Source organism: Populus trichocarpa, chromosome 2, assembly GCF_000002775.5.
Source record: "Populus trichocarpa isolate Nisqually-1 chromosome 2, P.trichocarpa_v4.1, whole genome shotgun sequence".
NCBI classification, from domain to species: Eukaryota; Viridiplantae; Streptophyta; class Magnoliopsida; order Malpighiales; family Salicaceae; genus Populus; species Populus trichocarpa.
In genome coordinates this window covers 9,539,349-9,566,709 of record NC_037286.2, presented here as the reverse complement: position 1 = coordinate 9,566,709, position 27,361 = coordinate 9,539,349, and the positions used below count along the sequence as shown (strand labels likewise).

General features: G+C 34.2%; 3 protein-coding genes and 1 pseudogene across 5 annotated transcripts; 2 read left to right on the top strand and 2 right to left on the bottom strand.

Moving 5' to 3' along the window:
* Positions 1–1,022: 1,022 nt before the first annotated feature.
* On the bottom strand, positions 1,023–7,180 carry LOC7472689 (uncharacterized). Its single transcript, XM_002301146.4, has 12 exons — positions 6,661–7,180; positions 6,191–6,365; positions 5,791–5,874; positions 5,272–5,513; positions 4,535–4,763; positions 4,151–4,315; positions 3,937–4,068; positions 3,508–3,621; positions 2,916–2,963; positions 2,487–2,565; positions 1,910–1,966; positions 1,023–1,567 (listed from the first exon to the last, which is right to left on the bottom strand). Exons 1-12 carry the CDS (start codon positions 6,846–6,848, stop codon positions 1,509–1,511), a joined length of 1,572 nt encoding a protein of 523 aa, XP_002301182.1. The 5' UTR covers positions 6,849–7,180; the 3' UTR covers positions 1,023–1,508.
* A 2,037-nt stretch (positions 7,181–9,217) lies between these two features.
* On the top strand, positions 9,218–11,032 carry LOC7462881 (protein DCL, chloroplastic). The gene is made up of 3 exons (XM_002302400.3): positions 9,218–9,704; positions 9,798–9,912; positions 10,630–11,032. Exons 1-3 carry the CDS (start codon positions 9,343–9,345, stop codon positions 10,789–10,791), a joined length of 639 nt encoding a protein of 212 aa, XP_002302436.1. The 5' UTR covers positions 9,218–9,342; the 3' UTR covers positions 10,792–11,032.
* A 6,911-nt stretch (positions 11,033–17,943) lies between these two features.
* LOC7462880 (bZIP transcription factor TRAB1) lies at positions 17,944–22,586 on the top strand. 3 transcript variants are annotated; one of them, XM_052450627.1, is made up of 6 exons: positions 17,957–18,137; positions 18,510–19,180; positions 19,331–19,714; positions 20,758–20,829; positions 20,962–20,991; positions 22,267–22,586. In XM_052450627.1, exons 2-6 carry the CDS (start codon positions 18,521–18,523, stop codon positions 22,339–22,341), a joined length of 1,221 nt encoding a protein of 406 aa, XP_052306587.1. In that variant the 5' UTR covers positions 17,957–18,137; positions 18,510–18,520; the 3' UTR covers positions 22,342–22,586. The 3 variants fall into 3 exon arrangements, 2 of the variants coding, with proteins under 2 accessions (XP_002302435.1, XP_052306587.1); XM_002302399.4 differs by having other exon boundaries at positions 17,944–18,137; positions 18,510–19,714; XR_002980496.2 differs by lacking the exon at positions 22,267–22,586 and adding an exon at positions 20,433–20,538 and having other exon boundaries at positions 18,510–19,714; positions 20,962–20,997.
* A 1,988-nt stretch (positions 22,587–24,574) lies between these two features.
* On the bottom strand, positions 24,575–26,191 carry LOC18096301 (THO complex subunit 5B-like; annotated as a pseudogene).
* Positions 26,192–27,361: the final 1,170 nt, after the last annotated feature.

The window sequence follows — 27,361 nt, the reverse complement described above, 5'->3', positions numbered from 1 at the left end:
TATTTTTTCTCATTCTATCTCAACATCTAATTAAAAGATTAAAACATGAAAAAAATAATTAAGTTTAGGACTATAATACAAAAGGCTAAAACAATAGGGACCAAAACATAAAACTTTAGGGACCAAATTGTATTTTTTCGTGCCATTTAAACAATAAAAATGAAAATAGTCTTGTTTTTCATGTTAGTTTTGGTCATTATTGTTTTAATTTTTTTAAGTGTATCTAAAATTTTATTTTATAATATCAATCTTTAATTTAATGTTAAAATATTCTATAACACATCGATGATATGCAAATCAAAATAAATCAATAAATTCTAGAACATGAAACAACATTGATATAATTTGGGAGGATGAAATTAAAAATTCATGATTAAACTAAAATAGAGAAAACCCTATGTTTGAGTTCATAGTTTTTTTTAAAAAAAAACAAAAATTGCACCGCCCGTTAGATTGTGCTGTTCTCGGTCACATAACACAAAATGTTTTTTCTTTAATTTATTGAGGTTGCATTGTTCCCAATAGAAAAAAAAACAGAGCACAAACAATATTTTAAAGTATACCTGATGACCGATGACGACTTGAGATCCAATTTAGATTGGATTTGAGATTAAACAAATCAAATAATTGACTTAATTAGATTTAACTAAAACTCAGTTGATCTAATTTAACTTAGCTTAAACTTGATAAGTCAACTGTTTATATATATATATCAAGATCACTGTCATTTTAGTCCACTATATTCTGGCCTATTGTTCTACTTCAAAATTATGTAACAAACTATTCTTTTATTATCAAAGTATCATGATCTCCTTTTGTTTTTCACTCGCTTGTTGACCCAACTTGTCATCTTTATCTTCCTCATTTCTCATAAAAATCTCTAAAGTAGCTCATTTGTTTAATTTGTCTTCTTCAAACAATGCCATTATATTTGTTTCATTTGTTTAATTTAGATTGGATCTCCAGTCATTAAGTTCAATTTTAACATTATTTTGTTTTTAAAATATATATATATATATAAATTGTGTTATTCTCAACAATACGCATTCACAAATTTTTTATTTCTTTTCTTTAAGATTACAGTATTGAAAACAATCGTAGCCTCAAAAAATTATATATTTTTTAAAAAATTGTATACGAGCTACACGAAAAATATACATAAGTAGATCAGCCAATCCCCTGTAAACATTGACGCGCGCGCACAAACACGTGAAGTACTCAAGAGTTGCTTTTTCGTACCTGGCTCTGACACGTGTGAGAGGAAAACAAGCTCCCGACAAATTGTTTTCGAATTGAACTGAACTATTTAGTTGCTATGAAGTACCAAAACAGATTCGTGTATGCAAAAATCATTGTGGCCCAGAAATTCAGCTTACAAGCACTTGTAAAATCATGGTGTCCTTGTTCATGTCTTCCGATTCAGATTTCAGCCTCGAATAATTCTCCCTTTGTAGATTGCAAAACTAGGAATATCGACAGCACTTGCAGCAAAGCATGATACTTGGATCTCATGTTTCCGGCTTCTGCTCACCTTCTGATGTTGCAGTCTCTTGCAGGTCAATCTGACCTGAATTGGCCAAAAGAGAAATAAACATTAAATTAAGCCAACGATTACAAGCACTTGTAAAATGAGGTACTAGCTTAATCCTTATTTTTTTCAACCACGCTGGCTCATCCAAGAACAAAACAGATTAAAGTCTTGTGATGTTACAATATAATCACGCAAACATGGCTCGATGATATGATACATTGTTGATGCCAGGCTAGGCAGTTGTCATGAGGAAACAAGCAATTACTGAATCCGTCATCGAAATAGCAGCACCTCCAATATTTTACCGCCACCACCAGTGGCGCAACAACTCCACATGATTACCATATTGAAATTTAATTGAAGGAAAAGTAATCATACCTAACAAGGAAATTAGAGATGGAGCCTTCGAAGAGTCATTCAATTTCATGTCTGTACCTGAAATCAGCATCCAAAGTCAATATGACACTAGCCAGCTATTCATGCGATTTATGGCCAATTCGGTTTAATATATATATGTATGTTTACAGCATTGCTAATTTGCAGTTTGAGCACAGTCAAATATAATGAGCACCATTTAGAAAAACAAGGCATAGGCTCAAGTGAAGTATTGTGAAAAATATAATAATGAAAATAGAAAATAAAGAAAAGCTCTCTACATTTCGTTTGCGTTTATATAACTTAAATTTCTGACCAGGCGAGGTCACATAAGAAACTCATCATGTATATGTACTTATTGACTCCTAAGTGTGTTGCAGAATGACCACTGTCTTCAGTTTTTCTTCCGCAGTTTTGTAAGGTAATACGGATTAAATTCCAAGTGTTCAGATTTCAGCTGGGCCAGAGTCCCTTGTCGTTGACTCAAAATTTTAGATAATGTGCTAAAATGGTTAAACAAAAGAGAGGACAAGAAAATGAAGATACCAAAGGAAAGCTGCCAAACTCCAAAGCAGCTTACCTGAACTTTGCATTGATTTAAGGACGTCCGATTTCTTATAAGTAAATCCAATAAAATTGGTATCTTTTGATGTCAACATCTGCACCATGGACCAAGAAAAACAAACTGAAAAATTAGCATCACAGCTAACATAAACCTTAGGGGAAAAAATGGGATATAGGGATGCATGTTTTAAGAAGAAAATTGTGCACATGTATGGAAAAATCATAGAACCATAATCTATCAGGGTAATTATATAACTGAGCTGCCAAGACAAACCCAGGGACATAATGAAACAATTTCTCTTAAAATTTTTACAACAATATAGCCATGTTATCGTGACTGAAAAGAATCCTTTGGACCATTTCTCTAAAGCTCATGGATATAAACTCGGATTTTTAAGGACTTCTCTGCGTAAATAAAAAGTTAAACTTCAGTTAATGTTGTTACCTTCCTCCAAGGCCCTACACTTGGTATTGTGGATGGTGGGCCTTCCAGCTGCCAAAAAGAAAAAGCTTAGCGAAAGTTATTTTAAGAGGAAAACATATCCACATATAAACAAGAACGCGAGAATAAATGTGTGTCCCAAGCCAACTTGTCAAACTTTACTTATTTTTAAAGAGCTTAAACATCCTATCAAATTCTAGGAAGCATTTAAATAATTATTAAATAGCCTCCAGAATTTAACAGACACAAGATAAATGGTCAGGGGTAAGGAGAAAATGGTTACACAGTCAAGCTCTGTTCAATGGAAGCTACACCATCAGTCAAAACTGGAGGTGCAAGAAGAAGTAAGACGAGACCAAAGAAGACATGTAGAAGCTGATGAAATGGTGACTGTTTTAACCTAAAAAAAGGCATTGCTTTGAATAGAGAAACTGTTGATATGGGATCTCTTTTTGTAGAACTGATAGTTGCAGGAGTTCCTAGGTAAGTTGAATGAGCTTGAAAATTGTGAGGACATCATACATCATATCAGAGTCAAATTTTACCCTTAATGAGACCATGAATTACATGTTGCAATCTTTTACAATGTACTCACATCAGGAAACTTCTCAAAGTTCTGAGTATCCAAGTCTCCATTGACTGTAGGCTTATATGCAGCTTCCAATTCATACAGAAAATCCCACTGAGTGCTCCTGAACCATGGATGCACCTGAAACAATGGAGAATTCAGAACAGATTACTAACAATCTCAAACCCCTCCGTTGCAGTATAAAGGTATTGATGGCAATTTCACAATGCTCCAAAAGCAGCCAGCAATAACACATAACAGTTTGCATAATTGAGAATAAAATTGAGGTATGCATGTTTTACATCTTGATAACTTCAAGGTGGCAGATTCACCTCTTTGATAATGTATCAATGCTTAACCTATCCTGGAAATTGAAAGAGTTTAACAAGAGCAGAAATATCTGCAGCTTTGTTTGATGTGTATGATGAATGTTGTTATTATTAGGAAAACAATTACCTTCAATTCTTCAACTCCTCTGGTCCCCAGCCTCGTTTCAACATCACAGAGCAAGTGGCAAATAAGATCTTTGGCCTCGCTTGATATCTTTGGTTCCTCGGGGAATTTAAGGCATGTTTTCCAATTGATTATCTGATAGAAACAGATACATTGACGATTTAGCAACCATGAAGAATTCTGAGAAAATAATGGAGAACCACAACTTAGGCACAACCTTGCGGCATGTGATCCTTGGTTCATCAGAGCAGAAGGGAGGATAGCCTATAAGCATCTCATACATGATAGCACCAAGGGACCACCAATCACACTCCATTCCATACCCCTTCTTTAGTAGCACTTCAGGAGCCATATAATCAAGAGTTCCAACTGTTGAATAAGCCTGAAGATAAATGTTAAATGATAATTGGCCACATGCAGAAATTACTGTTCCAGAAGAAGGCGGATAGAAAAATCTTGAACAGCATTTGATTTTCATAAAAAGTCAAAACCCGACTTGCTGCCAAAATATGCACCTTGCATAAATTACAGATACCTAGCAATGCTAAAAAATCAGAATATACCAAAATGTGGCTTCAGAAAAAATGGATAAAGATCATACCAGTGCACGTCGATTGCGTTTCCATTGTTGCAATTTTTCTTTCGGCATCAACCAGGGGGGTCTGTCACTGGTAGAATGCCCTTCAGATTCATTTCTTCCTTCCTGGGTAGAAAAATTTTCATTTTCCAGTAAATTTGAATACTTATCATCCAAAGGTTTGCACAAGCCAAAATCTGAAAGCTTTAAATGGCCATTTTTGTCCAGTATCAGGTTATCTGGTTTTATGTCCCTGCATGGAGAGCATTCTCTGAGTAAAGAAAAAGGAAAACTGAACAGTATGTTAATTCTCTGAGAAAATTCTAGTGATAGTCTGCTATCAATCTAAAAATCTTCTAAGGTGGTCCTGACCTAGCACAAGAACAATTTATGACAGACTTGTGGCCCGCTCTGACTCCTCAACCAGTGTCCTGGCTTCAAATGAAACTTACGATAAGCATGGACAAATCTATGAGTATAAATGCCATGGTCTTTGCAGGACTGAACCGTTTGGCTCCCCAAAAGATGAATTAAGAAATTAGGCCCATAAAAACCCATGAAGTCGAAGATTGAGCTCAGATGTGCCAATTTGACAGGTCACGGAGACTGGGGCAAAAATTGGCATTAAAATCTGGACATATACAAGGATCCACACATTTATATCCTAAAACTCGGTCCATGCCATTAATAACTAAAGGCACACCGATCCCACAGGTAAATTATGTAAGCTTCTAAGCTCTATAATCGCAATATTGACATACCTGTGAACATAATTGTGTTGGTGAATTGATTGTATGGCTAGAATGCTCTCCGCTATGTAAAAACGTGCAACATCTTCAGAAAGAATATCTTCTCTCATCAATAATGTCATTATGTCTCCACCAGGTAAATACTCCATAATCAGATACAAGAAATCAGAATCTTGAAAAGAGTAGAAAAGTTTTACTATGCACCGACTATCAACCTCCGCCAGTAAGTTCCTCTCTGATCGGACGTGCTCAACCTTAAAACAGAGGGAAAAGGAAAAGATCAATACAAGTCACAGACGCACACTGAGTTTAGTTGAGTACGGACGGTGTATGATTGATCTCCGAATTCAGACAAGTCAAGCATGCTTTATTAATTACTACACAGTACCTTGTACTTATAATTCTCTTTATCGAATACCTATAACCCTATTAGAATGGATTGATGTCTGGTTATGCTGAAATGTACATTTGTGAGCAGCCAAGAGAGATTTATCTTGAGTATCAAAACTATCTCATTTACTTTGGTCTCACCTGTCCACGGCTAAGCATCTCTGACTTCTTCAATTTCTTCATAGCAAAAATCTCTCCGGTGTCCTTGGCTCTGCATAACCTAACCTGGATTTTTAGAAAATAAATAATAGAAAAGCTTCTTACAGTTTGCAATTGCAAATTAAATTACTTCTCATCCAGCACACAAATAAAAATCTACGGAGAAGTCAAGGTCATATTAACTCAACAACAACGTACTTTACATGGCAACAATCGGATTTTCCCCTATCAGGCAAACCTTTTTATTAATGTACCATTCCTTAGTAGCTGAGATATCAACGATCTCTCTGGATTTATATCTAATCATCAGTATTAAAAAAATTGGAACACAACAGCAATTCTAGAGGAATTTAAGTATGCAGAGCTTGAAATCAATAATTACCTCCCCAAATGCACCTTTTCCAATCACAGTTAACTGTTCAAAATCATCAATTCCAATTTTACGCCTTTGCAGCCTCATATACTCTGTTTCTCTGCGCTCCAAATTCCTAAGCATCTCCTCTTGTTCTTCATTTGAAACCTGAGCTTCTTGTGCTCTCATTTGAAGTGCTCGTCGCCTAAAAAACATAATTAAATGTAACTCATTACACATCTTCAAAAAGAAAGAACAAAATTATGCGTACATTTACTTGGCAATTAATCAAACGGGTAAGCATAGCTTTAAGATAATTATACGAATTGTGAACCAAATATTCCTCAACTTTTAACCTAAAATACTCATAAATAAAAGCAACTATAAATGCATTAAATTTGACCACTTTTGACTTCAATCGAAGCAGCAATAAAATATCAGAAATTCAAGCAGAAAAGAAATCTACAAAAAAAAAAGAGTATCAAATCCACACTGCATACCTCTCTTTACGATCTTGCAGTCCTTGCAGATGGTTCTTATAATGATTCTCTATGAACTGTTTTGCAGCCGCAGCTTTTTGTCTCGTAACCGGCGATGAAACGGACACATCAGGGCCTGAATCGAAGCCGCTGTGATCCGGCTTCAAGTTCAAAGCCCCCAACCTCACCGTCCCATCACCACCGTCCATTCTATGGAATGATATTGAAGAGTGAGTCAGAGACTCATAATCGAACTGATTGAGAGTAACAGTATGGGGAAGAGATGTAGGGGGTGTTTGAGAAAATGAAAATTATTATAGCAACAAGTAAGAAGTATTGGTAGGGGAATGGAGTGTGATCAACGCCATCATCATCAGGTTTTGTTTAGCTCGCATTCGCACCAACTGGAATCTGTGAAGCACATCCTTTTATTTCTTTATTTATTTTAACCACTTATTTCCAGCTCTTAGAGAGAGAGCACGAATAAAATGTGTGGAGAGAGAATAGAAGAAGCATTACAGCAGGCCAGCTTCGCTCTTGCCTTTTTGGAGACTCTAAAATGTCGGCGGAGATATATATATATATATAGATAGAAACACTAATTTTTCTGATTGGCGTGTGTGATCGCGTGTGTTCACATGGTTGGTTGTTGTGCTGGTCTTTCAGTTGATTATGATTGGCAAGTGTTGGTTACGTGCTGTTGACGAGAGTGGGGTTTTGTGATTTCAACGGTTGAATGATGTGAGTCGCATGGTGGTGCGTGCTGGGTCAGATTTCATTCCATTGTCTTTAATGACGGGTGGGTGGTCTCAGGGAATTTACGTGGTCCCTTGGGTGACATCACTTAATCAAACGGGAGGTTTAAGATCTGGATTTTTAGGGTCCATTTAATTTGGTCCCGGCCTCTGGGTCCCGCTCGGGTTTTTTTTTTTCCGTTCAAAATCAAATTCAACAAAAAAAAAGTCCCTGATTATTCTCTTTGTGATCTGATTCACCAGTAAACACACACATACATATTAAAAAAAAAAAAAAAGAACATTTATGTTGGGTTGAGAGGCCTTTTTTAGTTTTATAGCTAGACCTTAACACTGTAGTATAATTTTTCTAGAGGGTAAAATTTGCTATCTGTACACATGTAGAAGCCAGAACTTGGACATCAATTTTTTTGATGGTGGGAATTTTCTAGAAAGTTGAATGCTTGCCCATCTCCAAATTCTCCTTTTCGCCAATACTGTTTGAATTTAGCTCAAGAGCTGCAGATTCCTTCTGATACACCAAACGGCAACTAGGAATCCAAAGGCTGAAACACTACCGGATAATATGAAAAGCCCAGCGAGAGGTTTGAGATCTAAACTTGAGTGGTCCCTTAATACATCAGAGGAAGAAGAGAGCGTCTGTCGCTTAATACATCAGAGGAAGAAGAGAGCGTCTCTTCCAATTGCCGAGTTTCTCCACTCTATAACTTTCAGGATTGCCACCGACATGTCAAAAACCAGAGGAGAACCCTTTGGAAAACCTGGAAATGGAAGCCATGCCAGTAACATAAAGTATAAGAATTTTCTTTGTGCAAATTAACGGGGCAATGAAACGAGGAAGCAAACAAAAAGGAGAGAACTTAACAAAGCCAAAAACGCCTAGCTGAAAGGTAGGAAACACTGCCCTTTCCACCAGGCTAATAAACCGGTCCCCATTCTTCCAAAGAACGGTTGTCATTTACCCGCATTATCTTTCTCGTGGTTCTTTAAGAAACCGAATTCTGGTGAGTGTTGACCACACTGCCATCTCTCTATAGCTGTTAATGCAACGTCGATGATGTGAAATGAAGGTGATTGTCACACCACATTGCTCTTAAACCTTATTGCCCCACTCAAACCTTTAAATTTTCTGGATAAGATTCCTTTGAATAATTCTGTTGGGCTCATTTCTCCTGCTGATTTCTTTATAGCTTTTCAGCAATAGCCCAAGTTGCATCATAAGCACGAAGAGCAAGGATACTTGGATTACAATATTCTTCTTCTTCTTCTGGGTACTCCGATAGATACTTGCTGCGAAATCTAGATCTAAGCCGTTTAAGAGGCTTGCTAATGCGTCCAAACCCCGTTTTAAAACACATCACATCTTGCATGTGTAATTCTTGTATGTTAATATTTAGATTATGATATTGTCCGGAAACGAGATTTAAATTGTGTTTTATTAAAATTTGAAATTATTTTTTGCTTAAATATAATTTTTTATATATTTTTTATATATTGTTTTATTGTACTAATATAAAAAATAATTTTTTAAAAATAAAAAATAATATTTTAATATAATTTTAAATAAAAATACTTTTAAAAACAAATATTATCAAACTTTCAAACAAACTGTAGAAGCAAGGAGATCGCGGTCATCAGGGAAAGCTTAAAGTATAAGAACCGAAGTGGAATATTGGAGAATCTAAAGGGCTAGAATATAGTTTAGCAGCAAGTGAATGCTAAGCCCATAACTGAGAAGGCCCAGTTCCTAACCCAATACAGAACATCTGGCTGGGCTTGTGGCCTTCACGTGTTGTCTGGTAAGGTAGATAGGTAGGTTTCCCCTTGCAACTTCACTGACAGAGTGAGCAATGATAACTTGACCGTTACAATGCTCCAATTTCTGCTTTCCTAACAGCAAATTGCAGCACTAGCAAGTAACTAGCAGCAAAAAAAAAAAAACTAGGGCATGGCCTTGGCCATGGCTTCGTTATCTAAACCACCACCACCGCTATCCCTTCACGCGTTGTCAAACCCTATCTCTCTATTTTCCTCGCCGGCAGTGGTGTTATCTTTTCCGTTTAATCGAACAGCTTTCGCGAGTCCAAGTGCGCGCGCGATTAAGACAGGATCGGACAGTTCAGATTTGTTGAGGAAACCGATTGCACCGTCAGAGAAGGACTTGTTTGGAATTTCTGAAGAAGAAGAAGAGGACAGTGAAGGGGAAAGGGATGAAGAAGAAGAGGAAGGATTTGTGGATTGGGAGGATAGGATTTTGGAGGATACGGTCCCACTTGTTGGGTTTGTTAGAATGATTCTTCATTCTGACAAGTAAGCTTCCTTTTTTTTTAATAATAATCTGACAGTAATTAAAATTTTATATGATTTTTTAATGTAGTTTTTTTTGGGGTATTGCTGTGGCAGATATGAAAGTGGAGACAGATTGAGTCAAGAGCATGACAGAACTATTGTGGATAGATTGCTTGCTTATCATCCAGATTTTGATAACAAGATTGGATGTGGAATTGATTATATTACAGTAATGCCTGCCCCCCCCCCCCCCCCCCCCCCCTCTCTCTCTATATATATATATATCAATTTGATTCAGATCATTTTCATATAATACAATTGTATTGTTCTCGTTTCTCATCAAACGAGGCAGGTACTTGAGAATCATACATAGTGTTGTTATTTCGTAGGTGTTTATGCATATGTAGCTCCCAGGTAATTTATAGTGCTAATTACATAAGGACATTTTCTAGAATGAAGGGGGGAAATTATTTAATAGTTTGTATTGTATGTTTTTGCATCTTTGAGACATGGAAAACGGGACTTATTTTGTCTATGGTCGTCTGCTAATAACCAAACTATCTGCAAAGCGCGATTCTTGTAAAATTCATTGGTTAAGTTGTGAAAAACATGAATAGCAGTTTCTTCAAAGAGCTGGGGGTGATCTCTTTTCATCTTTTCGACTGTAAAGCAAAATTCACACATGCAGCTGAAGAATGCTGCTGATAGAGCTAAACTTTTGGTGTTGAAAAAGGTCATGGTTAGATTTGGTTGGCATTATCTAATACCATTTAAGACAGATTCAGATATGTTTCTAAATATAAAACTTGATTGTTTGCATTGTTAACCTTTTAAACTTCAGAAGTGAGTTGGTTGTCTTCATTGGGGTTGGGAATTGTGATTGTGATACATGTTTTCCAGCCACATTTGATTGCTAATTCTGTGGGTTTTGTCTTTGTTCTGCCAGGTTGGGTATCATCCTGATTTTGCGGACTCGCGATGTTTGTTCATAGTTCGAAAAGATGGGCAAGCGGTTGACTTTTCTTATTGGAAATGCCTAAAGGGCTTGATCAAGAAGAACTATCCACTATATGCAGACAGTTTCATTCTCAGACATTTTCGACGGTAGAGGAGTTGAAGGTAGCCGCCTCAACCTCTCAACCACCTGTATAATTGTAAGCTGAGGGTTTTTCCTCCCTTCCTTTTGTTGTCTAAAAAGTCTTTGTACGTCTTGAAGCAACATATGTAGCAAGTAGAAGCAATGATTGAAATCCTTAAGTTTAAAATGAAATGCTTGGTAAAGTTTCCAGAAGGATAAATCTAAAAGTTTGGAGCACTCTTCAACTTCAATCTGCTCTATTTTTTGTTTACACCGACTTCGTCCATTTTTTAAACTGCCGATGTATTGTAATTTTGGTTAAGTTGCAACTCTGGCCACAGCTTCCTCGCAGGGTCCTCAATCGGAAAAGACAAGAGCGAACTCGGTCCTTTTCGCTCCTCCCAATTGATGTTTGAATCCGACTTGGTAGTACATGCCTTAAAGTCGATGTCATGTTCACAAGCACTTGGCCATGTGATATGTCGCGTTAACTATAGTTGAGTCATGTTCAATGCCCTTGTGTTCATATTTCATTTTTCAACAAAAGTTGGACTTGAATTTGTCCCTTATCGGGATTTTCATCAGAAAAATGCCATGCAGACGGAGTTACCGGCGACCTTCCTTGTGTTCATATTTCATTTTTCATTTTTCAACAGAAGTTGGCCTTGAATGTGGCACTTATCGGGATTTTCATGAAATATTTTGTGCTCCTTTTAAAAATTTGATACTGTGCGTTTTGGAAATTGAAGACTGGTGTCTTTTTATATGTGATTTGGGAAGCTCCTCTACGATTCCCTAATCTCCAAATTTCGTAGCTTTAAACTTTCCAGGACCTTGGATTCTTTCTGGTTCAATTTGCATTATTTTCCATCACAAGACAGTCAGTTTGGCTGTAGCCTGTATCATCTTTCGATTCTTAATGAAGAATTGCAATATGGAATTCTGAAGACTTTTCATCCTTTATATAGACTTCCCCTCGCGTAAAATTTATTCCGCTCCTTCGAATATTTCAAATGGACATTAAGGATCTTTATCAGAGGCTGGACCTGACTTTATTGAGTTGTCCAGCAAATCTTCCATTTCAGTTTTCTCAATCACCATCAGCATGTCCTCTCTTTTTTTAAAAAAACGAAACAAATCAAACACGATCCTGACGTTAACATCTTGGAAAAACAATCTCTTGCCACGTTTATCGACCTTTCAACAGGTGTCTAGATTGTTTTGGTTGGTCGTGCTCGCTGTCGCCATTTATCTGGGATTCTGTCATAGTTTACGTATATGGTCAGAGATGCTTGTTTATTTTAAAAATATTTTTTTATTTTTTAAATTTTATTTTTATATCAATATATTAAAATGATATAAAAATATAAAAAAAATTAAAAAATACTTTTTAAAAAATACTTTTAAAAATAAATAAGCTCTAAAAGTAAATACGACCAGTACAGCATGAAATTGCATGCGAAATGCAAATTTGTAGCTATGCAAGGGTTTTTTTTTTCCAAATTCTCGAAATGGTTTTTTACTGGAGAAGATAAAGTTCCTCGGGCTCATTTCTCAGAAGAGGATGCGGTGCCAAAAGAGCCACCATAACCGATGTTACATGGTCTATGCTGAATCGTGCAACAAGCTAGAGAACAGGTGGCAGGCTTGCTTTTCTTCCATTTTGGGTCTCTCTCTTTGTGAGCGTTGATCGTTATGATACGTTCCAAAATAATTTGTAGTGGTTTTATCACGCGGAAATAGAGATGATGACATTTCTCTTTTGCAAAATGGCTTTTGTTTATTTGGTAATGATCGGTGGTGTGTAGTATTTTTTAAAAGTAATTTTTAATTTAAAATATATTAAAATATTTTTTATTTTTTATATTAGCATATCAAAATAAAAAAACACTTGAAAAATATTTTTTAAAATAAAAATAATTTTAAAAAAACTTTTAAAAATAGATTCAATAATGTAAATAAACAATCCCCACTCTACTAGGCAAGACTTCACATCCTTCATATCCTCAATTTTGAAAAGTCAGTCCCCCACGAGATAGAGAATGGAAGATACAAGGGTCCGTTAGTGTGTGAACACTTTTTTTTTAATTGTTATTTTGGCATGACATGATTTCACCTTCTAAACTAGTTAATAAATATATTTAATAAGTTATTTATATAATTTATTTGGAATAAATTTTTATTTAATTATGACAAACTCATATATGATTGTTCAGATTTATTTATTATTGTATGAATAATAACTTTTTAAAATTTTAATTGGAATTTATTTCTGACTCAACAAGTTAAATAGAAATAAATATTTTGGTTCATAAATCATATTTAAAAGAAAATGTTAATAAAATTATGAATTTTATGTAAAACAATCGACAGGTTAATACAACTGGATTCAACCGGTCAATCAATTGAGCAAAAAATAACACCATTTGACTATGAAGCATTTCAAAAATTTAAAAATAATGAAAAATGTTCTAAAAATATGACATGGTTAAAATATATTATTTTATTAAAACTTTTTAAAACAATATTCTGTCTAATTTTTACTTATACTGTACTATTTAAAAAAAAAATCTATTTAGGACGAGAAATATCCTACATTAAACATGACTTTATACCTTTAAACAAACAATCATGGCCTTCCATTAAAGACAAGCAATTATAACAAGCAAAGTGGTTATAATTTTTTTTTTAATTAGAGTGATATTTCTTTGCTTGGTTATAAAGCCAACCAATTCAAGACTCACGCTAAAGACAAAAACTATTCCATCAGCAAAACAATTAATTTTTTTCTATGCAATTATATCGTCATTTATTTATTCTGAGTTTTTGAAAAAAAAATGATGTAAAGAATTCCCTAACTCAATATTCAAGTAACTAGTTGATTCCCCCGCATTGCAGAATAGAGGTTTTTTTTTTCAACATAAAAAAGGTGCGGGTATTGTTAAAAAAAAATTATATTAAAAAAATCTTATATGTAATCTAAAAAGTTATATTTACGTTCAATAAAAATAAATTAATAATTATATAAATCAATAATTGATAAAAAAAAATATATTAAGTTTAACTAGAGATTGAGTTAAGATATTAAGACAAAGATACATATTAATTAAGCTATCTAATTTTATGTTGCGGGGAGCTTTTCAAGTTTTTTTTTTATTATACAAAAATAAAATTATTTTTTTGTTAGAAAATAAATAATTTAAAATCCATTAAATTTTTTTACCGTAATTCCTCGTTTTCTTATTAATAAATATTTTAAAAAGAAACATATCTTTTATTGTCATGGCTCTTAATTTAATAAAATATCAAAAAGAATTAGAATAAATATAAATCATCAACTCCAAGATCATTTGTTTTGGTTTGTCAGAATGTGACTAACCAACAACTTTTTCTTGTCTTTATAATTTTTTTAGTGATATTTTCTTTCTTTAATTTAAGGACTGAAAATAAACAAAATAATTATTTTTAGTGATATTTTTTTTGTGTATTTTTTAAGTTGTTAATGAATGATTTGAAACTTTAAACAACATGTTCACACGTTTATTTGTTTTTTGATAATATTAAATCATGTTTATATAAATCAAGTATGGAAATGCATAGTATGTAAGACAATTTTAAAATCAACATGACAATTAACAAAAATAATATTTAAAAAATAGTAATAATAAAAATAACTCTTGATTAGAAAAATAACACAACATAATTATACACAATATAATTATACATTTGAGATTATCCATGTCTTATGCGACAACGAGTGGATGGACTAGCTTTATCAATAACATGACTTCCACCTGTATTTGTGGTCTCATCCTCTAAGACAACATCATATAGGCTCAATGTCTCTCCTAATAGGTCAAGTAGTACGACATGTCTCGTACCAAGAAGATGCATAATAACGAGCAAATCCATCATCATCATCATTGGGATCATGAAGATTGGTTGCAAAATATTGACCATCATATAACAATTGTCCAACCTAATATGAAGCAAATAGAAATTATTAATCCATAAATAAAATACAATGATTTTTTACGATAAACAAACCCATTATTACAAACCATGTCATTAACTCCGGTATCACAACCAAAATTTGGAATTGGAGGCCTCATCACATCATTACCATCACCATCATCATCTGATGTTTCAATTAAACTCCTGCCACCCTCATTTTCATTATTAGTAGGATTGGAGGAGGCATACCTACGGTTTTTATCACTAAATCCCATAATTCTATCTTCCAGTATCCTAGATGTACCAGCACCAATTGAATGTGATAATTGTCTAAATGGTCGAGCATATGTAGGCATAAATATATTAGTATCTCCATGCTCCACATTATATGAGCTACTAAGTATAGGTCGACTACTTACATACAACTCTATCATGTTCGTTCCACTTTGGACGAACATTCACATCATGTTTCTAAAATCAACGTCACAAGCAATCGGTATTGGAAAATATTGATGTTCCCCAATAAGACACCTCAAAGTGATATCTATTTCAATATTATTATAATTTAACTCAAGTCTTTAACATATAACTCTTTTAGTATCTTCAAATGACATGCCTCTAGTACCATTCAAGAATACAATACTTCCGCCAATATAAATGATATTATTATTTGTATTAAGAACAATAGTATCATCATAATGACACAACATAAAGAAGTTTGAAGACATTTTGTAAAAAAAAAAATACTTATTTCATCAAAAGCAAATATCTCACAATTCGACACGAGATAAATTGTTATTATGTAGACTATGATAACAACAATAAAACTATAATTAATTGCAAAAATTCAATTACAATAATTTTAACAACTTATCAATTGAACAATTTTTACAATTAAAAATTAAATTATGAAAATTGAATATTAATTAAAAAGTAAATGATCTCAATTTAACAGAATCTACAATTATGATAATTTATATAAAAATTTAAAGCAAGCTCTAGTTTCTACGATTCCAACCATAACTTTATTAATAAAATCAGCTGGTTAAAAGTCTATCTAATTGCATCAATTAAAATAAAATTTATATAAATTAAAACAATATAATTAAATATGACAACTAACCCAATAATCAATTTAAACCCTAATTTCTCAAATTCAAGTCTAATTGATTCTATAAATAACATTAATTGTATTAACAATACATAATTACAACATTCAAAACCTAAAATAATCTAATTATCAAACACAAGACATATTCTTAATTATCAAACACAACACAAATACCAAATTAAATCAAAACACATAATTTATTAATTTAATAATTAAACTCATAAAACTAGCAGACAATGCAAATGTTTTACCTTGCTTTTATGATGTGTAAGTGGCAGTTGTGGCAGCGGTTTGCAACAAAAGAACAGTAGAACTACTCGTAGAGACAAGGGGAAGATGATTCTGGTGTTTTGATGGAGGATTGAATAATGTTTGGGGTGATTTGAAGGCTGTTTTTTCTTGGGGTTTTTCAGATTCTAGGTTTTTTTTTTTCTCTCGAGAGCGATGACCATTGAGAAACAGAGTTGTGCTTATATATACATGATACATCGTAACCACAATTCTGAATCGCGGTTATCTTATGAAACTGTTATTCTGAATTGTGCTTGTTAAAGAACTGTTATTGTAAATAGTGGTTCTTTAACAACCGCGATTCAAAATAATGGTTTTTATTTAAACTGTTTTTTTAAATAACAATTTTTTAACCATTGGGATTCAAAATAGCAGTTATATAAAGAAATTATACTATTTCTTCAAAAATTTTAAAAATATGCCATTTCCTCTTGACTTTTTTGAAACTGTGTTAAATTTATACCCCGTTTGATTTATGAAAAGTAGTTTTTTGAAAATCATTTTTAAAATTTTTTTGCTATTAAAAAAATTAATTAATAAAAAATACTTTTCAATTAAATAAAAACTTAACTTAATTTTCATAAAAATATTTTTTTTAATTTTGAACTAAAGATATTTCGGTTAAATGTTTTTGAAAAACTTCAGTTTCAAACACTACCCTGAACTAACAAGAAGGCAACGTCAACCAGATAAAAGTCACCGTAAGGAGTGGCTGTGGCTCTCTCTGAAACTGGGAAAAATAAAGGACGTACTCCTTGGTTTCACGTGCACGAAAAGGTTAAACATCAAATTTCTTGACGAAAATACCCCTATGCCCCCATGTGCACTGCGCATTATAAAAATCACTTTTATCCGCACCCTCTAACAGCATCAGTGTCTCTACGTGGACGGCTCTCGAGAACCCATATTACTTTCTCCGATTGGATGCACATCACATCACATCACAGACTCCTACCCAATCATGTTGGTCCACGTATTCGTAGACAGCTGGCCCACTAAACAATTATTAAGTTTTCTTTACCCAAATATTTTTTCGAACCCGATTATTAAATCCTGGTTTTGTTCAGCTCTTCAGTTCTTTTTATTTTAGTTTATATTCGGATGGATCGAAAATAACAGTAAATTGGCTACTGGTACAAAGCGCGTTAATTTGTTCTTTTACGTAACATAAAAAAATATATAAAATAAACTAAAAAGTTATAGAATTATAATTAAAATTTTCTAGCTAATTATATATTAACATTTTCATTTAAATACTAAATAATAATATAATATAATTAAAATAAAAATAAAATAAGTAATGAAAAATTTCAAGACTTTAAAATATATTGAAAACTAAAATTAGTAAGGTAATTGATCGACTAGTTATTAATATAAAATCAAGAAAATTATTTATTTTATAAACTTGTAAACTCGATCTGATTTTATTAATTTTACTGATTTTGTAATAATCAAGTTCAATTTTATTGATTTTTAAATTTTTAATTTAATTTTACATGTTAAATATAATTTATTTGTAAAATTATATAATTTTATGAATAAACTAGTGATTTTGACAATAATCCATTATTGTTACATGTTTGAAAAATTTAAAATTATGAAATTGATTATAAATAATAAGCTCAATTTCAAATATAGAAGAAATTAGTTGGATGTAAGAAAAAAATGATTTTAAAATAGAGATGAATCATCTCAAAATTTAGATAATTGTTTTTTTTCTTTTTTAATAAATGCACTGATAAATAAATAGTTTACCTACATTTTTGCTAATTAGTTTCTATGTGGGGGACTACCCTTTAAGAAAATATATTAAACTCATCCATGACTTTAAGAGCTAGAAAAAGAAAAAAACAGAGAGAAAAAACAGTCGACACTTGGCGCGTCCATGGAGCCCTAAAAAAGCGAAGAAGAAGGAAAGAAAAGAAAAAATTGGAAACGCAAGACACGAAAACAAGAGGAGAGGGTGAATTCCAAAAAAAGAGCAGAGCATAACAGATAGAAATACAAGCGCAAAACAGAGGTATGTTATTTATTATTCATTTGCTCTCCAGTCTCCTCCCCCTCCTCTCTCTCTTATTACTTCACTTGTATTTATTTTGTGTTAATTACAGATATAATTGACAAGGCAAGGCAGTATCAATTTCTTCTGCTTTAACATTTTTTATTTTATTTTTATGAAGCAGCTTTCATTTTGCATGGTTTAGAGTTTTTTTGTTTTCTTTTTGCTACTTTTGTATCATTATTTTTTAAAAAAATAAAAAATTCTTGAAGTTTTTTTTTGGTTCATAAATATCATCATGGGATTGGAAATGCAATGAAGTTAGGGTTCTGAACTTTTTTTTTCGGATTTAGTTATCAAATTCTTTAGCTGTTTTGACACTGTTTTATCCAGAAATTTAGAGAATGGGGACGAATTTCAACTTCAAGAACTTCCCAAATGACCCGTCAGATGCCGTTGGTTGCCGGCCACCGGGGAATTCTCCGCTGACCAGACAGTCATCGATCTATTCGTTAACTTTTGACGAACTTCAAAACACAATGGGAGGATCATTAGGCAAGGACTTTGGGTCAATGAACATGGATGAGCTGTTGAAGAATATATGGAGTGCAGAGGAGACACAGACCATGGCAACAGCCACCTCTACTGTGGTCGAAGAGGGTGGTGGTCTCCAGCGTCAGGGTTCGCTGACGCTGCCGCGGACGCTGAGTCAGAGGACGGTGGATGAGGTCTGGAAAGACATGTCAAAGGAATATGTTATTAATGGGACTAGTGCTGGAGCTGCTAATAATGTGCCCCAGAGGCAGCCCACTTTAGGAGAGATGACTTTGGAGGAGTTTTTGTTGAGAGCTGGGGTGGCGAGAGAGGATACTCAAGTGGCTCCAAAGGTTAATACTAATGGTGGGTTTTTTGGTGATTTATCACGGTCGGCCAATAATAGTTTAGCGATTGGTTTTCAGCAGAATAGGGGTGTAGGATTGAATAACGATAATACTAATCAGATCTCTTTGCAATCGTCTAATTTGCCTTTGAATGTTAACGGGGTTAGATCAAATCAGGCACAGGTGCAGCAGCAGCAGCAAATATTTCCTAAGCAGCCTAATATGGGATATGTGACGCAGCCTAATAACGATAATACTAATCAGATATCTTTGCAATCTTCTAATTTGCCTTTGAATGTTAATGGGGTTAGATCAAATCAGGCACAGGTGCAGCAGCAGCAGCAGCAGCAAATATTTCCCAAGCAGCCTAATATGGGATATGTGACGCAGATGCCTTTACAAAGTGGTCCTGGAATTAGAGGTGGAATGTTGGGGATTGGAGATCAAGGAATCGATAGCGGTTTGATGCAGGGTGGAGGGATGGGAGTGGTTGGATTGGGAGGTATTGCAACGGGGTCACCTGCGAACCAGCTGTCATCAGATGGGATTGGGAAGAGTAATGGGGATACATCTTCTGTATCTCCAGTGCCTTATGTATTCAGAGAAAGTGTAAGGGGAAGGAGACCGGGTGGTGCTGTTGAGAAGGTGGTTGAGAGGAGGCAAAGGAGAATGATTAAGAACAGAGAGTCAGCTGCAAGGTCTCGTGCTCGCAAGCAGGTGATTATCTTGTTTGATATTTTATATATCATCTATTGATTTATACATTTAGTTCTTGATTTTAAGTTTGCTGCAAATTCGATTTCAGTATATTGGTTTGAAATCTGTTCTTGAATTGAAACTTTGCATTAATTTAGAAGCAAGTTTGATATCTTTAAGATAAAAAGAATGTGTGGAAGCATGTACTATCCGTGCATTTGATGTAACCAATCCCATGGTTTATTTCCTATTTTCCGTACAATTGCACAATGGTTCTTTTACACTGCACCAAACTAGAGGAAAGCCGATAATAGGTTATTAGCAATGTTTTATTGACTGAAGTTCTTAGACACTTGATAAGTGCCCATATAGACAAACTTGCTGTGCAAAAGAGAAGAAAGAACAACGGTTCATTTACAATGAACCAAACTAGAGGAAAACCAGTAATAGGTTATTGGCCATGTTTTATTGAGTGAAGTTCCTAGACACTTGATAAGTATCCATATAGACAAACTTTCTGTGCAAAAGAGAAAAAAGAAGAATGACTGTGATATTTAGGTTTTCATATCAGTAAGTTGTTTTGAAATATTCCATCTTGACACTTGTTGTATGTCACCAAAAATTAAGAAAGAAAAAACAATCACAAGTTTCTTCTTCTTGTGGTTCATGAATTTTGCTGGCCATTAACCTTCTACTTTTATCATCTATGGCCTCTGCGCTTGCCAAAACACCATGAAAGATTATGGGGCAGAATGGTAATGTGATAGCGATCTGACATGACAAGAGATGAAAGTTTTTGAGAAGTCAAGGTCATGAGAAGTTATAAAGATCCAGTTTGTTACAAGGTAATGGAACATTTGTTTTAAGGATCACAACATGAATTTGAACTTGTATTGGGCCAAATTCAACAAACGTTAATTAAGAGCTGAACACTTTTGACTTATTTTGAATCAAAATATTATACAGGAACATAAGTAGATATTTTTAAAATAGAGTGTGTTGGATTATTACTTTTTAGCATGTGCTCAATATATACTCTTTTTTCTCATTTTGGTTTTTACCAGGCTTATACCATGGAATTGGAAGCAGAAGTGGCAAAGTTAAAAGAGGAAAACGAAGAATTGCGGAAGAAACAGGTATTTTAGCTTTTGTCACACCCAATTATTTGTTCCTGCCATATCACACCCACCCACTCAAGGTATCAGTGTCTGTTACAAATTCAAAACCTTTGTATTTACCACTCATTGATTGTGGGTTGGTTACTGCAGGCGGAAATGATGGAAATACAGAAAAATCAGGTGCTAAATCTATCTAGTGCTCTTTCCATTGAGCGGAAAATAACGAATAATCTTGCCTGTTTGCTCATAGCATGTCTAATGACTATTCAATGCTCCTATAAAGTCTCCATGTATTTTCCCACTTTTTTCTTTATTACAAAAAAATGTCTGTGCTTAATGTCAATAAAAGGAGGTACATCTTGTGTGCGTCTGTGTGTACAAACTCTATATTTGCTTGTTCTATGGTTACTTGAAAGCATTGCAAATATAGTGCCTTCAAGTTATGGGCCATTAATTGTCTTTACTTATTTTGTGGTTAAAAAAATTTCATCACTTTGTAAGTTGACTAATTATAGTTCCATGGCAATTCAATAAATATCATTACCTTGAAAAGAGAAAAGAATATTATTTAATTTATTATATTACAAACTGTTAAATATATTTACATATTATATCGTAATAATTTGTTTTATCATTTTGTAATTTAACTAATTTCACCATGATTGTGATAATTACAAATGATCAATTATACTCTTGACAAAAAGAGTATCCTGTTATCTTAGAGAAGAAAATAATACTATTTATTTCCTAAAAGGTTATTTTTAAGTGATTGTAAGTTAATGAGTACTTGTATTTAATGTATTGTAAATCTTATCTTAGTACTTTGTAAATTTTAAGATGCTATAATTAAAGTTCCTTTAGATAACAATAGCAAGCATATTCGTAAATGATGGTCTCCTGAGATATTTTCTCCTTGCTTGAACAAAATGGGAGAAGTGGAATGCCTGAAATAAGGATCATTGATGCAAGTGCGCTTCTTACCTTTTTTTTCAAATAGGAGCGATGATCAGGAGTATCACTTTTGACTGTGCTTTCTACTTGCTAATTTTCTGTGACTACGTCAATTGTCAACTTTTATTTGTGTGCCACAAATCTTGATGCAATACTGATATATAACGTTGTGGTCTTATGAAATCTCTAGTGTTTATAATGCTACATTCATATGAATATGACAAACCAGCGCTGCAGCTTATCAATGAAATAACTATGATCAAGCATGCACTATCTGATTTGCCTTATACTTTTCCTACATAAGCTGGACACTGTACATTGCTGGGCATTTCAGTTGTGGAAATCATTGCTTCCTACTGCGATAGCATTTAGCGTTTCTTGTGTTTCTGTTCAGCAGTGTGTCTCTCCAATTGACATTTATAATTGTGGCATAATGTACTTTTTGACAGTAACCACGCAGACACTGAGGTCGTCTTGATTTTTCTCCATTTGGTGGTGTTACAGGTTGCGGAGATGATGAATATGCAGCAGGGTGGTAAGAAACGGTGCTTGAGACGAACTCAGACAGGTCCATGGTGAATTGAAAGTGTTTTGTGATTATCCCCGTTGAAAATCATGTATGGTATTGGTAGGTGACTGTACATATTTAATGGAATTGTGTTTTCTTCTGTAAATGGAGAAGATACGAATTTTACAGTGAGAAGATCCGGAGGTTTACTGTGATGTAAATCAAACCTTCCAATATGTACTAACTGTGCTTGCATCTCTTCTGAACTTCTTTGATAAGTAATTAGATTGGCAAATGCATTTTGTGTTGGTGACCATTTTATCTATGTTTCCCGCAGTGTTGTATTTCGGTTCTCCTCTCATAATGATCCCTTTTTATTGTTCTTTGTATTGATTTTGAATCATTGAGGAGGAGAAGTATACATAAAGCCTCACTCAGTCACTTGTTTTCTTCATCGATGTGGATAACAATGGACTTCTGAGATATTAGCAAGTATTTACATCATTGAAGTCAAGTCAGCGAGCACAATTGTACATGGCAAACAAATGAAAATTAGAGTAGCATGATGGGGCCTGTCAGTCTGATTGCTTTTTGCGTTCTAGGCAAAGCTCTGTACCATCTGAGCCCTGATTCTAGGGTTAGAACTGGAAATGCAAAGCCAACTGGGAAGTAATCGATCTGGGAAGCATGCCTCAGATGGCCTTGGTGACAATTATCATAATCCCAGTCTCATGGAAGTTCGGCTAATCTCGTGTTTCATGAGATGCATGAGTAAACTAATAATCCTCAAGCCTCGCCATGCCATTCAAAGACACCATTCATAATCCGAGCCACACGAAATCATTTGCAGAACTGGCCTGGTTCAGAACTAAACCTTCCAGATTTTCTTGAAGCGACGAGGTTGCACAGATATTTGCATGTTTATATCAAGTTTATACCAAGAAATTCTCGACTCTTCAGTATCTGGGAAATCACAACATTCAGCTCCTCAGTTTGAAATTAATCATCTGCAGACAGTACATGCAACGCCGTGAAATTCCTACTCCGGTGCCCCTAGATCGACAATGAATACTATACAACAACCCCTTGCAGGGAAAAGTAACTCCAAAATTCCTGGATATGCGCGGATAGCATATCCATCAATTTAAGCAGAATGGGCACCCCAAACAGTCCTTTGCATGAACGTAGTCTATTCACATCCCCTATAGGCAAAGGTAATATCACCTCCCTCAAATACTTAATCCTACCCCCAGCAGAGAGGTAGCAGCAATAGTTTCTGGTAATCATTTCATCTGCATGCCCTGAGATTCTATTGCTAGTATGGGTAGCCAGAGGTGCATGCCATGTCCTTCCAGGATATCATCTTCCTGCGATCCCTCCCTCTAAATGATCTAGCAAGAAGACTACCACTAACAGGTTTTACACAAACCAACATCAACAGCAGAAGAACACTTTGCACTTGGAGATGCCTCATTGATGAAATACTCAAACAACACTGCAAGACAGTGCGCACTTGATGAGCTAAGACATGATTTTCTTGATCCAAAGGTAGCAGCTTTAATATATAAAGATTGACCTGCAGAACACCAACGGGAAACATGAATTTGTAGTCCTTCAGCAAGGAAACTAGCACCACATTTGAGACAAACAACACAAAAAGAACACTGAAAATAAAGACAATTAGTAGGCTTAACATGAGCATGATAAATCACCAGGATGCAACTCTTTCTTACATTAATAGTGAATTGGTTGCAGTTGACTTTCCAAGTAGATTAGCATTCAAATACCCTAACAACTCGTAAGGTAGATGCACCATACGAAGGTGTTCTTTAAACAATGCTGGACAACCACTAAATGTCTGCAACAATAATCTACCAGTGGTAATATTCTGTATTATAATTCTGATGTCTTAGTTTATTTTGTCTCGATCTGTCTCCAAGATAAAAGCTAACTATTTATTTTGAAGGAGTAAGCTTAACATCATTCACAGCAGACGCAGCTGCGATTAGAGACCCCATCTTCCCCAACATTCTCTGATCTTCCGTCCATATTGACATGTATTGGTTCCTGAAGTTGATTTGTATCAATGACGGGCAAAGTTGAAGCCTGATTAGGTGGGGGGCCTGTAGGTGACCGGCCAAGTAAATCGCATAAAGGTGTAAACCCACAGAAAACTTTCACAATTCAGAGCAGGCCATTCAAGCTTTGTAAGTGATTCAAGCTGTTCCCTGTAAGCCAATCAAAGAATTCCGACTTTTCAACCCAAAGCATACCTTACCACAATGACAAACAAGACAACAAGGGAGCCACAGAATGAGAATTAATACCCAAAATAAGAGGCAATAAGCACGCATCACTAGTCAGAAGAGGTAAAACGATTAGGACTATAAAAATTCCGCAACATGAGCCACTACATTATCTTATAATAGAGGCCATTGTAGTCCTAGCTGAAAGAACAAAAATATGAAAGCTTATACTCAGATTTGATCATATTTGGGCACCCATCCCCAACTCAAATGTCTAGCCTTCCCCTAATGGTCCAAGACTTCAAACAGACAGATCAGTGACTCACACAAGAGCCTGCTGTGCCCTTTTCTGAGAGCGAATTCTTTGCACAACTGTCTGCAACCGATTCAGCTGGCGATACAGAGACAATCCAGATAAAACAATCTCATTTATAGCTGTTTCACTGCTTGCAGGTTCAAGGTCACTGAGTAATGGGGCTGTCTCTAGTGAGAAACCAATCCCTGCCAAAGGCTGGGCCCACTTATATGGACGTGAAGTTCTCCTTTCATCAAATGCAAGGGAGAACAAACGTCCATACCTGGTGAGGCAGCTCAGTGCCAGTGTCACTGTGAAACAAGTTGCACAAGATGTTATTTTCTGGTCCTTCAAGCGATCCTTCAACCCCAACACATACAACATTCAACTTTAGAAAGTATTCGAACTTCAAAGTGAGGAGCTTTGGAGATTTTGTGATTAGAAACCTCATCATCAAATATATGGAGAATAGTCTTGAGTGAATGAGCTTGATACAATCCTGCTTGATCAATGCCCTCTTTGCTTTGAACCCTCTTTCCCCTCCTTTGACCATCATCTTCCTCGTCAGGTGCATCATCCACCAACCTGGAAGTCTCTTCATTGGTGGATATACCTGGTCTATTCAACAAACATCACTTTAGTACTCTCCGACCATGTTAAATCACAAACGCAGGTTTTGCAAAGCACATACCGCTGTCCTTATTTCCTTGCTGGCGAGTTGAAGATTGAGCTTCTTTAACATTTCCCGCCAGCTCCAAATCAATACATTCTCCAAAAGCTTCCTTTTGCGCCAACAACTGCGAGTAAATCACATTAGGTGGAGGCGTAAGCAGCTCCGCTGAGTTGTGCTGCTTTAATTTCTTCGTATGCAGAACTCCTAATTGATTCTGTACAGGCAATAAAGCTTTCTTAAGCGATTTAAGATGTGACGGCAAACTCAGACAAGAACTTCCTGTCCGCAATAGTACTCTCCAAACAGGGCTTCCTTTTGCTGCCCCAGTTTGTCACACAACGTACACAGCTCTTTTCTCTAAATTCCAAAAACATTAAAAAAGAAGAAAGAGTAAACACCAACACAAATTATTTTTCAAAATATCAAGTTACCCGGTGAAGCTCATAATGAAGCATCAAATTATGCGAAGCATGAGGAGACTAATTCGAACCTTTAATGTGCTGCGAAGCATGCAAAAACTCAACTCCTCTCGTACATCAAATTATACAGCTGTCGTAAAATACACTGGAGCTTTTGCCTTTTCTGTCTAATTCTTTTTTTATATTAATATATTAAAACAGTTTAAAAATATAAAAAAATATTTTTAATAAAAAAATATTTAATTTTTTTTAAACGGTTTAAACCGCCTTTCCAACTACTGCTTCCATTTACAGCTTTGTAAACAGTTTGGTAAAATCTTTTATTTTAAAATATATTAAAATAATATTTTTATAACTTTTTTTATTTCTAATTATATTAAAACAATTAAAAAATAGTGTAAAAATAATTTGAATCGACCTATTGACCAAAAAGAAAGAAAACAAGTACACAAAACTCATAGATTTTAATGTCAATTTGAATAATAATTTTAATTAAATATATATTTTAATTCAACTAGCAATAATTAAAAATACTTTTTCAATTTTTTTAAAAAAAATTATAATTCTATAACCGCAAAACCGACTACTATGTTCTTTTGTCTTATATGAATGGTAGATGTATTCTTCTTTTCTTTTCTTTTTTTTTCTCCAAACCCTTTTTTTTTTCTTACTATACTTTTCACTCTCTCCTGCTTTCCAAATCATGCATCTCTTGACGGTAAAAATTTTACATCACAAACACGTGATCGGCTCGAAGATATACGGTCGATACATGCTTTCATTAAGAAAAAACAAACACGTGATCGAAAGTCATCGTTGCCCAGAACGTATGAATAAGACAATAAATAAGATGGCCCCCACTGTCATTTCACTCCTAGTCAAATTTCAAATTTCCAGTAAAAGGCAATGAATGACATGACGAAGACCCTTCAACCACAACATTGATAAAAAGAAGTAAGAAACCGCATTAATAGCTTGCTCAGTGGTGAAAATTATTTTTTATTTAAAAATATATTAAAATAATATATTTTTTATTTTTTATATTATAATATTAAAATATCCAAAAATATATATAAAAAATAATTTAAAACTAAAAAAATTTAAAAACATAGCTAGACCTAAAAACTAAACACAATCTAACACTTATAACTACATTAATAAAACAAAAATCATATCGAATCATAATAAAAAAAAACCCAAACCTAAAATTAGCTCAAATTATTGTCTCCTTTTCAGTTTTTTTATTGCCTCCCAGATAAATCTTAGTTGATTAACTCGTGATTAGTTGTTGGTCGAATAATTTATTTAAATAAAAAAAATTTAATAGGCATAAATGCATTTTGTAAAGGGAAAAAAATCAATATTGAATAAAAAAAACTAATATTGGATGATGAAATAAAAAAAAGCTATAAAAAACAAAGTCAACCTTTTTTTAACTTATTATGCTCGTGACTCGAG

Bases quoted from the DNA above. Each gene is read 5' to 3' on its own strand.
- LOC7472689 (XM_002301146.4), bottom strand. From the start codon at position 6,848: ATGGACGGTGGTGATGGGACGGTGAGGTTGGGGGCTTTGAACTTGAAG. The intron at 3,622-3,936 runs GTAATTGTTTTC...CCATTGTTTCAG, and splicing joins GAGGAGTTGAAGAATTGAAG to GTGCATCCATGGTTCAGGAG. The intron at 2,964-3,507 runs GTGAGTACATTG...TCTTTTTGGCAG, and splicing joins ACTTTGAGAAGTTTCCTGAT to CTGGAAGGCCCACCATCCAC.
- LOC7462881 (XM_002302400.3), top strand. From the start codon at position 9,343: ATGGCCTTGGCCATGGCTTCGTTATCTAAACCACCACCACCGCTATCC. The intron at 9,705-9,797 runs GTAAGCTTCCTT...TTGCTGTGGCAG, and splicing joins ATGATTCTTCATTCTGACAA to ATATGAAAGTGGAGACAGAT. The intron at 9,913-10,629 runs GTAATGCCTGCC...TTGTTCTGCCAG, and splicing joins GTGGAATTGATTATATTACA to GTTGGGTATCATCCTGATTT.
- LOC7462880 (XM_002302399.4), top strand. From the start codon at position 18,521: ATGGGGACGAATTTCAACTTCAAGAACTTCCCAAATGACCCGTCAGAT. The intron at 19,715-20,757 runs GTGATTATCTTG...GGTTTTTACCAG, and splicing joins GGTCTCGTGCTCGCAAGCAG to GCTTATACCATGGAATTGGA. The intron at 20,830-20,961 runs GTATTTTAGCTT...TGGTTACTGCAG, and splicing joins AAGAATTGCGGAAGAAACAG to GCGGAAATGATGGAAATACA.